Genomic DNA, 12,381 nt, shown 5'->3' on the forward strand with positions numbered 1-12,381 from the left:
TTTCCATAGTGGCCGCATCAGTTCACATCCCCACCAACAGTGTAGGAGGGTTCCCTTTTCTCCATATCCTCTCCAGCATTTATTGGTAGTTTTTCATGGTAGCCATTCTGGCCGGTGTGAGATGCTGTTTCATTGTAGTTTTGATTTGCGTTTCCTGAATTATTAATGATGTTTGGCATCTTTTCATGTGCCTGGTGGCTATTTCTTCTTTAGAGACATGTTTATTTAGGTCTTCTGCACATTTTTCTATTGGGTTTGGGTTTTTTTTTTTTTTATATTGAGCTGTATGAACTGTTTTATATTTTGGAAATTAAGCCCTAGTCGGTTACATCGGTTTGCAAACATTTTCTCCCATTCTGTAGGTTGTCTTTTCATTTCGTTTATGATTTCCTTGGCTGTGTAAAAGCTTGTAAGTTTGTTCAGGTCCCATTTGTTTCTGTGTATTTCTATCACCTTGCAAGGCTGCAGGTCGTCCATTTAAAGTGTCCGATTCAGTGGTCGGTGTGTATCCATCAACATGGTCAACTACAGAACCTTCCTCACCCCCAAAAGATACCCTGCATCCCTTAGCTGTCTGTCCCCATCCCTCAACTACATCCCAGTCCACTTTCCATCTGTGGATCTGCCTGTTACAAACTTTGCATGAACGGAATCATGTAACATGTGCCCAGGCTTCTCACCCAGAGTTTCCAAGGGTCCCCAGTGCTAAAACGTGCATCCCCCCTCGGTTCCTTGTTGTTGCCGACTTGGCTGTAGACTGTTCACCTCGGGGCATCCCTAGAGCTCAAGTTGTCTAGAAGCTGGGGTTCCTGGAGACAGACCCCACTCCCCAGGTGGGCTGCCCCTGAGGACACCAGCCAAGGAGCAGGCCCTGGACACCCTGGGCTGCCCTGTGGGCTCTGGGCCCCCACCCCCACCCCGCAGCCGGCGCAGCGGGCCCCCTCACCCTGCCTCTGGCTGCTTCTCTCCAGACCACGCCGTGGTGGCCGGGGCCAGGTATGTGGTGACATTTGACGGCCAGGTGTGGGGCATCGGTGACCACTGTGGCAGCCTGCTGCTGGCCCAGGACTTTGCTCACGACACATTCTCGCTGATGCTAACCCGGACGGGCTCGGGGCTCACATCGCTGACCGTGGGGCTGAATCACACCATCCTCGCCCTCTACCCCAGCCTGAAGGTGAGCCTGGCAAGCAGGGTGGGAAGGTCGCCGGCCACTTTTCCTGCCTCCTGCCACGTCCACATGTGTGTGCCCTGTGGAGCCTGTCCTAGCCCCTGTCTGGCCCACAGACCTACAGGCTGTACAGCAACTCCCTGCCCAGGGAGAGCTGTCTGGACAGGGACCTGCCTCCTGCCAAGACCAGGAAGGACGACCCCAGGATTGAACTGACCAGTGAGGATGGCATCTCCATCACCTGTGATGTCCCCGCCGGCCTCTGCAGCCTGACTCTGAGCGTCTGGCAGCACGGTGGGTCTGGGCCCCCGCTGGCAGCCTCTGAGTTGGTGCAGTCAGCTTCGGGGGCTGAGGCTGACCGATCCCAGCAGGCAGTTACTTCGTGTCCTTGGGAGGGTGAGGGTGGGAGGCCCAGGGATGCTCTTGGGCCTCTGCTGGTCCTTGGGGTTCACAACCTGAGCAGATACCAGAACAGCCCAGAATTGGAAGAAGTGCAAAGCCCATCTCTTCCAGCTCTGATCACGGTCAGTGCTAGGAGAGGCCCTACCTCAGGGAGTGCGTGCATGCTAGGTCGCTTCAGTCATGTCTGACTCTGTGACCCTATGGACTATAGCCCGCCAGGCTCCTCTGTCCATTCAATTCTCCAGGCAAGAATACTGCAGTGGGTTGCCATGCCTTCCTCCAGGGGGTATCTTCCTGACCCAGTGATCAAACTGAGGGGTGTACAACTCTGGATGCAGCCGGCTGGTTGACCACTGCACTGTTTTAGGAGCTACACTGCATGGTCAGCTCCTTCTTCTTTGATCCCCCCACTGTTGTCCCCTGGGACAGGTGGCCCACGTTAATTTACTCACCCCCATGTCCCCAGCCTCGAGCAGCGGCACCAGGGTTTGAGCCCGGGGCTCTGACCCCACGTTCTGCCCTCTCCCCTTGACCTGGCTGGGGCGTCCCAGAAACACTGAAGAGCTTGCTTCCTGGCCACTTGGAAGAGGGCTAGTGGACAGGGAAGGGCCTGGGAGGGGAACAGACGCTTCCCTCACCATTCTTATTCTCCTCTCCCTCTGGAGGGAAGGTTCACAGCTAGGGCTGGTGTTTAGGGAGGTCAGCCTTGGAGGACACAGGGTCTGGCCATGCCCCCAACCCTGGCCAGCAGGCTCTCATGGCCCGTCCTGCCTTCCCTGTCCCACAGGCCTGTCCGCCGGCCTCCTGGGCACCAATGACAACGAGGCCAGCAATGAGCTGATGCTGCCGGACGGCACGGTGGCCAGCAGCCTGGAGGAGTTCGCCCTGGCCTGGCAGGTGAGCCGCTGGCCAGCCCGCCCTTCCGCGGGCCTGGGTGTCATCACTAGGATGATGGGGGTGGAGAGGGAACCGTCCGTGTGGATTGGCTGTGCACGCGAGCAGCGCAGGAACCTCATCTCCAGGGCTCCAGAGGTTCTCCATCCTAGGCCAAGGGGGTGGTGGTCCCCTCCTGCGGCTGGGGCACTCAGTGGAGCCGCCCATGAGACAGAGGTCCAGGCAGGAGGCCTGAGTCTTGCGTTCACGCCCCCAGGTGGCTGGTGACTGCAGAGCCGTGGAGAAGACTCGGCCGGCATGCCCGGAACAGAGCCCCACCTGCCGAGCCTTCTTCCACGACCCCCACTCCAGCCTGGCGAGCTGTTTCGGAGTGGTGAGTGTGCGGCTGCAGAGGCCATGCAGCAGGTGGACCGTGGGACGGAGGAGGCCCTCACCCCGATCTAGCCTATGCCTCTCTTCTGTGCTACTCCCCGGGGTGTGGTGGGCAGGGACATTGACTCTAGGTGCCGGATTTCAGGTGGACCCAACACCCTTCCTCAGCCTGTGCGCCCGGGACACCTGTGGCACCCAGGAGCGCCAGCCTGCTTGCACCCTGGCCGCCGCCTACGTCCACGTATGTGCCAGGGGCTTCGTGCCTGTGGATCCGCCTCCACAGTGCGGTGAGTGGCTGCGCCAGCAAGCGCTCTGACCCCCTGCTTCCATCCCGGAGGGAAAACCCATTCCTTTCTCTTCGCTTCTGCCCAGAGGACACACACTCAGTTGTACAGTAAGCTAAGAGGCAAAGCAAAGTTATGTGCAAAGGAGCACTTTTTTTAAAAAATTTAACTTTTATTTGGCTGAGCCAGGTCTTTGTTGTGGCACGTGGGATCCAGCTCCATGACCAGGGAAGTCCCAGGAGTTAAGAAAGTTACTGAGAAAAAGAGGCCCCAAACTCCCTGACACTTCACTCCAGGTCTAGCGAGCCTGGTGACCTCTGGTGCAGGAGACGAGAGCTTGGGGAGGTCAGGCAGCTGTAAGACAGTTGCTGAAAATTAGAGCCACAGGCCTGCCCTTAGAGGATGTGAATGTATACGCCCTACAAGGTCTGGAAACCCTCGGGCACACCAGCAACCAAAGTCGTGTGCGATTCCCATGGCTCGTGTCCCACTGCCCAGACACGGAAGTTGGCTACTGCAACCAACAATGGCAGTGGATCCCTGAGAATGGAGCAAGTGCTCATGACACGTGTAAAAGAACAGCTAGGCAGGCTTTACCGGGGGTCTGGAGATGGAGGGACTGCTGCAGTAGGGGCAGAAAGATTGGGCTCATCTCTTAACAAGGAGAAGTAGGCATTTAGAGTCCAGGAGCAGGGAGAGAGGGGGTCAGTGGATGGAAGATTACTAAAAGGAAAAATCAGGGGTCAGGGAGATTCTGGCTAAAGTGACCTAACAGAATTGTTGCTGAAGGCAGGCTCAGGAGATCAGACATCACCCAGTTGCAGAGGTCAAGGTGGTCAGCTCTGGAGGATCCTGATGAAGGGACTGACCTGCTAAAACTGGACAATGAAGACATGCTCACGGAAGCCCAAAAGTCAGGACCTAGCTGAGAAGAGTTCTCAAGGAGCCTGAGTAGAGTCTGGTCAAGGAGAAAGTCTTTCTCCAAGACTTTGGGATGCTAGAATTAAAGATTATCAAAGATAAGCACAATTCCAGAACTGATTTCTAGAAATGAAAAATTATTCACAGAAATTTATGACAACACATTATTGAACCAGGAGATTTTTCCAGAAACCAATGCCTGGGGCCGGCAGTTTGTTATGTAAGTGAATATTGATAGGTGTCAATATTCTATAACAACATTTTATAACATCTAGGTAACAAAAACATATTAATTCATCTCTAGTCAGTAAGTTGTTAATAGCAAGAGAGAAAATTAACTGGAAAATATGAGAGGAGGAAGTTGAAGTGAGAATTTTAGAATGAGAAAGTTCTCAGGTCCAAGGAGCACAGTGGGACTCCCCCGGCAGTCCAGTGGTTAAGACTCCGAGCTTCCACCGCAGGGCACGTGGATCTGACCCCTGGTCAGGGGACTAAGATCCCACATGCTGTGTGGCGCACCCAGCCCCCACAAAAAAGCAGTGTTTCCCAAACACTGTAAATAAACCTCTACCATGGCGCACGGGACTGTGGAGAACCCAAGCAGAGGTCCTCAAAGCCACCACAATGAATGGAAAAGAGGTGATTTTTCAAGGGACAGAGAACCATTCTCTTACCAGCAATGACAGAAGATGGTGGAATAAGTCTTTACAGCATTAAGAGAAGATAATTGTCAACTTATATTCTATGCCCAGTTCAGGTGATATTTAAGATGGGACACTTCCAGCACTGGACTGCCTGAAAATGTCATTTGTGAGTTGTCCGTTAGTGCTAAGGGACACGGCCGTGCACATTCATTCACTTGCTGTTTGTGGCTGCTTTTGTGCTATGATGCGGAGTATTTGTGACCAAGACTCTCCAGCCACAAAGCCTAAAATATTTACTATCTGGCTTTTTACAGAAAATGTTGGCTGATCCCTGGTGTAAACCAAGGAAAGCAGAAGGAAATTAATGAATTAGGAAGAAGTGAACAATAGAATGGTTCAAGAGAGAAAAAAAGAGATGCACAAATAAATAGTACTGGGAACAAGGAGTCAAAATGACAGGTTTCAAAAGGGGACTCAACTTTGCTGATAAATTTCAAAACAAAGTATTTCCCAGAAAAATACAATCTGCCCAAACTGATTGGAGTAGGAATATTAAAAATCTAAAAGCATCTCATAGCTGTTCAATTCACTGCATTTGTAGGCTGAAATGTACCTCTGAAAGACAACAGGTACAGTTTAGTGAAGAGTTGTTAGACATGACACCAAAAGCCTGATTCATAAAAAAGAAAAAAAATTCAGTAAATCAGACTTCATCAAAATTGTCTGCTGTTGCCTGTCAAAAGAATGGAAGAACAAAATCCTGGGAGAAAATACTTGCAAACCACATACCTGACAAAGGACCCATATCTAGAATACACAAACAACTCTCAAAATTTAACAGTGGATGAACCTAGAGCCTGTTATGCAGAGTGAAGTAAGTCAGAGAAAAACAATATCAGATATTAATGCATACATATGGGAGCTAGGAAAAAGGTACTGGTGAACCTATCTGTAGGGCAGGAACAGAGACACAGAGAGCAGACTTGTGGACACAGCAGAGGAAGGACCAATGGAGAGTAGCACTGATGTATATACACTACCCTATGTAAATAGCTAGCTAGGGGGAAGCTGCTGCATAGCACAGGGAGCTCAGCTCAGAGCTCTGCGATGGCCTAGAGGGGTGGGACGGGGGCGTGGAGGGGGGTCAAGAGGGAGGGGACATATGCATACTTACGGCCGATTTACGTTGTATGGCAGAAACCAACCCAGCACTGTAAAGCAATTACCCTCCCATTAAAAAGTTTCTATTGAAATATAGTTGATTTACAATGTTGTGTTGGTTTCAGGTGTGCAGCAAAGTGGTTCAGTTTATATGTGTGTGTGTGTGTATATTTATATATTACTCTTTTTAGGTTCTTTTCCATTATAGTTTATGACACGATATTGAACTTAGTTCTCTGTGCTATACAGCAGGACCTTGTTATATCTGTTATATTTATATATAGTAGTGTGGATCTACTAATCCCAAACTCCTCTAATTGATCCCTCCCCCGCTTTCCCCTTTGATAACCGTGTTTCTTTTCTTTAAAAAAAAAAAAAAAAACTAAAAACAAATTTAAGTCAAAAACAATCTACATAGAAAATGGACAAGACACATGGAAACATTTCACCCATGATGGCAAATAAGCATCTGAAAAGATATTCAGCAGTACCAGCCAGTAGGAAAATGAGATAACACTTTACACACCTATTACAACAGTTAAAATGAAAACCAGTGACAGTACCAAATGCGGGCAAGAACGTGGAGAAACTTGTTCTCATATATTGCTGGTGGGCAGGTAAAAGGGTACAGTCACTGGAAAAAAAGCTAAGCATACACTTACTACATGATCCAGCAAATGCATTCCTGGATATTATCCCAGAGAAAGGAAAACAAGTGTTCACACAGAAACCTGTGTATGATTATTCATAGCACCATTATTCAGTTCAGTTCACTCAGTCGTGTCTGACTCTGTGACCCCAAGAACTCCAGCACGCCAGACTTCCCTGTCTGTCACCAACTCCTGGAGCATGCTCAAGCTCATGTCCATCAAGTCAGTGATGCCATCCAGCCATCTCATCCTCTGTTGTCCCCTTCTCCTCCTGCCTTCAATCTTTCCCAGCATCGGGGTCTTTTCCAGTGGGTCAGTTCTTCACATCAGGTGGCCAAAGGACTGGAGTTTCAGCTTCAGCATCAGTCCTTCCAATGAACATGCAGGACAGATTTTCTTTAGGATTGACTGGTTTGATTTCCTTGCAGTCCCAGGGACTCTCAAGAGTCTTCTCCAACACCACAATTCTAAAGCATCAATTCTTTGGTGCTCAGCTTTCTTTATAGTCCAAGTCTCACATCCATACATGACTACTAGAAAAACTATATCTTTGACTAGATGGACCTTTGTTGGCAAAATAATGGCTCTGCTTTTTAATATGCTGTCTAGGTTGGTCATAGCTTGTCTTCCAAGGAGCAAGTGTCTTTTAATTTCATGGCTTCAGTCACCATCTGCAGTGAGTTTGGAGCCCAAGAAGATAAAATATGTCACTGTTTCCATTGTTTCCCCATCTATTTGCCATGAAGCAATGCCATAATCATGGACCAGATGCCATGATCTTCGTTTTTTGAATACTGAGTTTCAAGCCAGCTTTTTCACTCTTCTCTTTCACTTTCATCAAGAGGCTCTTTAGTTCTTCTTTGCTTTCTGCCATAAGGGTGGGGTCATCTGCATATCTGAGGTGATTGATATTTCTCCCAGCAATCTTGATTCCAGCTTGTGCTTTATCCAGCCTGGCATTTCACACGATGTACTCTGCATATAACTTAAATAAGCAGGGTGACAATATACAGCCTTGGCGTACTCCTTTCCCAATTTGGAACCAGTCTGTTGTTCCACGTCCAGTTCTAACTGTTGCTTCTTGACCTGCATACAGATTTCTCAAGAGGCAGGTCAGGTGGTCTGGTATTCCCATCTCTTGAAGAATTTTCCACAGTTTGTTGTGATCCACACAGCCAAAGATGGAAAACCTCTATACAGTCAGCAAAAACAAGACTGGGAGCTGACTGTGACTCAGATCATGAACTCCTTATTGCCAAATTCAGACTGAAATTGAAGAAAGTGGAGAAAACCACTAGACCATTCAGGTATGACCTAAATCAAATCCCTTAGGACCATACAGTGGAAGTGAGAAATAGATTTAAGGGACTAGATCTGATAGAGTGCCTGATGAACTATGGATGGCGATTTGTGACATTGTACAGGAGACAGGAATCAAGACCATCCCCAAGAAAAAGAACTGCAAAAAAGCAAAATGGCTGTCTGAGGAGGCCTTACAAATAGCTGTGAAAAGAAGGGAAGTGAAAATCAGAGAAAAGGAAAGTTATACCCATTTGAATGCAGAGTTCCAAAAAATAGCAAGGAGAGATAAGAAAGCTTTCCTCAGCGATCAACGCAAAGGAAAGAGGAAAACAATAGAATGGGAAAGACTAGAGATCTCTTCAAGAAAATTAGAGATAACAAGGGAACATTTCATGCAAAGATGGGCACAATAAAGAACAGAAATGGTATGGACCTAACAGAAGCAGAAGATATTAAGAAGAGGTGGCAAGAATACACAGAAGAACTGTACAAAAAAGATCTTCACGAACAAGATAATCACGATGGTGTGATCACTCACCTAGAGCCAGTCATCCTGGAATGTGAAGTCAAGTGGGCCTTAGGAAGCATCACTACGAACAAAGCTAGTGGAGGTGATGGAATTCCAGTTGAGCTATTTCAAATCCTGAAGGATGATGCTGTGAAAGTGCTGCACTCAATATGCCAGCACATTTGGAAAACTCAGCAGTGGCCACAGGACTGGAAAAGGTCAGTTTTCATTCTAATGCCAAAGAAAGGCAATGCCAAAGAATGCTCAAACTACCGCACAATTGCACTCATCTCACATGCTAGTAAAGTAATGCTCAAAATTCTTCAAGCCAGGCTTCAGCAATATGTGAACTGTGAACTTCCAGATGTTCAAGCTGGTTTTAGAAAAGGCAGAGGAACCAGAGATCAAATTGCCACCATCCGCTGGATCATTAAAAAAGCATGAGAGTTCCAGAAAAACATCTACTTCTGTTTTATTGACTATGCCAAAGCCTTTGACTGTGTGGATCACAATAAACTGTGGAAAATTCTGAAAGACATGGGCATACCAGACCTCCTAACCTGCCTCTTAAGAAACCTATATGCAGGTCAGGAAGCAATAGTTAGAACTGGACATGGAACAACAGACTGGTTCCAAATAGGAAAAGGAGTACGTCTAGGCTGTATATTGTCACCCTGCTTAGTTTATATGCAGAGTACATCATGAAAAATGCTGGACTGGAGGAAGCACAAGCTGGAATCAAGATTGCCAGGAGAAATATCAATAACCTCAGATATGCAGATGACACCACCCTTATGGCAGAAAGTTAAGAAAAACTAAAGGAGCCTCTTGATGAAAGTGAAAGAGGAGAGTGAAAAACTTGGCTTAAAGCTCAACATTCAGAAAACTAAGAGCATGGCATCCGGTCCCATCACTTCATAGCAAATAGATGGGGACACAGTGACTGACTATTTTTCTGGGCTCCAAAATCACTGCAGATGGTGATTGCAGCCATAAAATTAAAAGACGCTTACTCCTTGGAAAGTTATGACCAACCTTGACAGCATATTAAAAAGCAGAGACATTACTTTGTCAACAAAGGTCCATCTAGTCAAGGCTATGGTTTTTCCAGTGGTCATGTATGGATGTGAGAGTTGGACTATAAAGAAAGCTGAGCGCCAAAGAATTGATGCTTTAGAACTGTGGTGTTGGAAAAGACTCTTGAGAGTCCCTTGGACTGCAAGGAGATCCAACCAGTCCATCCTAAGGGAGATCAGTCCTGGGTGTTCATTGGAAGGACTGATATTGAAGCTGAAACTCCAATACTTTGGCCACCTGATGCAAAGAGCTGACTCATTTGAAAAGACCCTGATGCTGGGAAAGATTGAGGGCAGGAGAAGGGGATGACAGAGGATGAGATGGTTGGATGGCATCACCAACTTGATGGACATGAGTTTGAGTATAGAACAATAAATGGACCAAAGTAGCTTTGTGAGAACCCTAGAAACTAGTTAAGCAGCAGCAACAACCAAGTGAGTGCCTGACTGAGAAAAAGTCTCACTCCAAACAGTAGGAAATTTCATGGCTTTTTTTTTTTTTTGGTTGCCTTCCCCAGTACACTCTCAGAGAAGGCAGTCGGTTCCTGGCTCCTGCTTTGGGGTAGAAGGAAATGAATGGAACTTGATTGCAACGTGCTGACTTGTCTGGGACCTGCTGGGGCACAGGTTTCCGTCTCTGACTCAGTGGTGATGAGAAGGCTGGCATGGTTTGGGTATCATGTGGGTGGTTGCCGAAAGCAGGAGTAGGTGCTGCTGACAGAGACAGCCACCAAGAGTCTGCAGGCCTGCAGGTGACTGGGGGCACGATTATGGACAGACGGATACAACACTGTATCTAAATCCCTGAGAAGTGGGGGTGAGATGGCTAGTCTGCTGGGAATGTGGAGTTAAAGCATACACAGACCAGCCCAGGGAAGATACACCCACTAGAAAGTATTTGAAAGAACCCTGAACTTTCATACCAGGCTGCTTAGTGAAGGCCTTCCCCTGAACAGGGGCAGTCTGCAAAGAATGGGAGAGGTGGGTGTCTTTTCAAACGCCCTGTTCCAACAAAAGATGACAAGACATACAAAGAAACAGGGAGACAGGGCCCATTCAGAGAAACGGAGTAAATCTCCAGAAACTCTCAAGAAATAGGCCTGTTCCTTACTGGCAGGTTTCAAAACAACTTCTTAAATATGCTCAACAAGCTGAAGGAGAATAAAGATGGCAGACAACTAAGTGAAATCAGAAAAATAATATATGAGAAAAATGAGACTCTCAACAAAGAGGTAGAAATTATAATAAAGAAACAAGTTCAGGAGCTGAAAAATCGAATAATTTGAGCTGTCTTCAAGAGACTCACTTTAGATCTAAGGACACACATATGTAGAAAGTGAAAGGATGGGGAAAAAGGTATTGCATATAAATAGTAACTGAAAGAGAGTACACTTCAATAATGGATAGAACAACCAAAGAGAAGATTAGTAAGGAAACAGAGAATTTGAATAACACTGCAGATCAACCAGACCTGACATATACATATATATATATATGGAACACTTCACCCAATAGCAACATTGTTCTCAAGTGTACATTAAACATTCTCCGGGTTAGGCCATAGAACAAGTCTTAAAAAACCTCTAAAATTTCAAGTCATACAAACTCTCTTTCAGTCACAAAGAAGCCAGAAATAGCAGAAGGAAAAACCGGACAAATCATAAATTGTACAAAATTAACACACTCAAACACCCAATGGTAATCACAGGATAAATTAGAAAATATCTTGAGACAAATGAAAACTATGAAATTGAGGAAAAGCAGTGCTAAGAAGGAAATGTATAGCTGTAAATCCTTACATTACAAAAGGAGCTAAAATCAACAACCCAACTTCTTAAGGATTCTTGAAGAAATCAAACTCAAAGCTTGCAGAAAGAAGGAAATCCTAAAGATTAGTTCAGAGATAAAGTAGAAAGTAGAAAAATGAAAGTCAATGAAACCAAAAGTGGTTTTTTTTTTAAGATCAACAAAACTGACAAATCTTTAGCTAGATTGACTAATTTAAAAAGAAGACCCAAGTAAGTAAAAATCTGAAGTGAAATCAGGAACATTACAACTGATTTTTATAGGACTAAAGAGGATTATGAGAGACTACTATGAACACTTGTATGACGAGTTGGACAATCAAGATGAAATGGATAAATTCCTAGAAACATATGACCTGCTAAAACTGAATCTTCAAGAAATCTATAACTAGCAAGCAAGTTGAATCAGTAATCAAAAACCTCCCAGCAAAGGAAAGCCCAGGACCAGATGGCCTCTCTAGTGAATTCTACCGAGGATTTAGGGAATTGAAATCAAGCTTTCTCAAACTCTTACAAAAGGTTGAAGCAGAGGGATCATCTTTAAATCCATTTTATGAGGCCAGAATTATCTTGTTACCAAAGCCAGACAAGGACACTTCAAGAAAACTATAGAACAATATCCCTGATGAATACTGATGCAAAAATCCTCAAAAAAACACACAAAAAAACAAAAAACGGTTGGCCCTCTATACCTATGAGTTCCACATCCACAGATTCAATCAACTATAGATTGAAAATATTTGAAAAAAAAAAATCCAGAAAAAGTTCCAAAAAGCAAATCTTGAAGTTGTTGCATGCTGGCAAATATTTACATATCTTGAAGTTGTTGCATGCTGGAAACTATTTACATAGCATTTACATTGTATTTAGGTATTCTAAGTAACCTAGAGATTATTTAAATTATACAGGAGGATGTACATGGGCTGTATGCAAATATTACATCCTTTTATATAGGGGACTTGAGCATCCACAGATTTTGGTATCCATGGGAGGTCCTGGACCCAACTGGACACTGAGGGACACCTGTACTGGTGAGCAGAATTCAAGAGCACATAGAAAGGATTATACATTATAACCAGGTGGCTTTACTCCTGAAATGCAACGATGGTCCAACACAGAAGATCAATGCAATGCACCGTATTAACAGAATGACGGGGAAAAACACACGCTCATCTCTAATGTTATATTAAA

General features: G+C 45.8%; 1 protein-coding gene across 3 annotated transcripts in view; it reads left to right on the plus strand.

Annotated features, from left to right (window-relative positions):
• LOC102408196 overlaps positions 1-5,795 on the plus strand; it is a 181,301-nt gene extending 175,506 nt beyond the window's left edge. For all 3 annotated transcript variants that reach the window (XM_045164286.1, XM_045164285.1, XM_045164287.1), the window contains exons 66-71: positions 972-1,177; positions 1,288-1,465; positions 2,361-2,470; positions 2,724-2,840; positions 2,985-3,126; positions 3,917-5,795. In XM_045164286.1, coding sequence (XP_045020221.1) covers positions 972-1,177; positions 1,288-1,465; positions 2,361-2,470; positions 2,724-2,840; positions 2,985-3,126; positions 3,917-3,999 — 836 coding nt within the window. In that variant the 3' untranslated portion in view covers positions 4,000-5,795. The remainder of the gene's footprint in view (positions 1-971; positions 1,178-1,287; positions 1,466-2,360; positions 2,471-2,723; positions 2,841-2,984; positions 3,127-3,916) is intronic.
• Positions 5,796-12,381: the final 6,586 nt, after the last annotated feature.

Source organism: Bubalus bubalis, chromosome 24 (assembly GCF_019923935.1).
Source record: "Bubalus bubalis isolate 160015118507 breed Murrah chromosome 24, NDDB_SH_1, whole genome shotgun sequence".
NCBI lineage: Eukaryota > Metazoa > Chordata > Mammalia > Artiodactyla > Bovidae > Bubalus > Bubalus bubalis.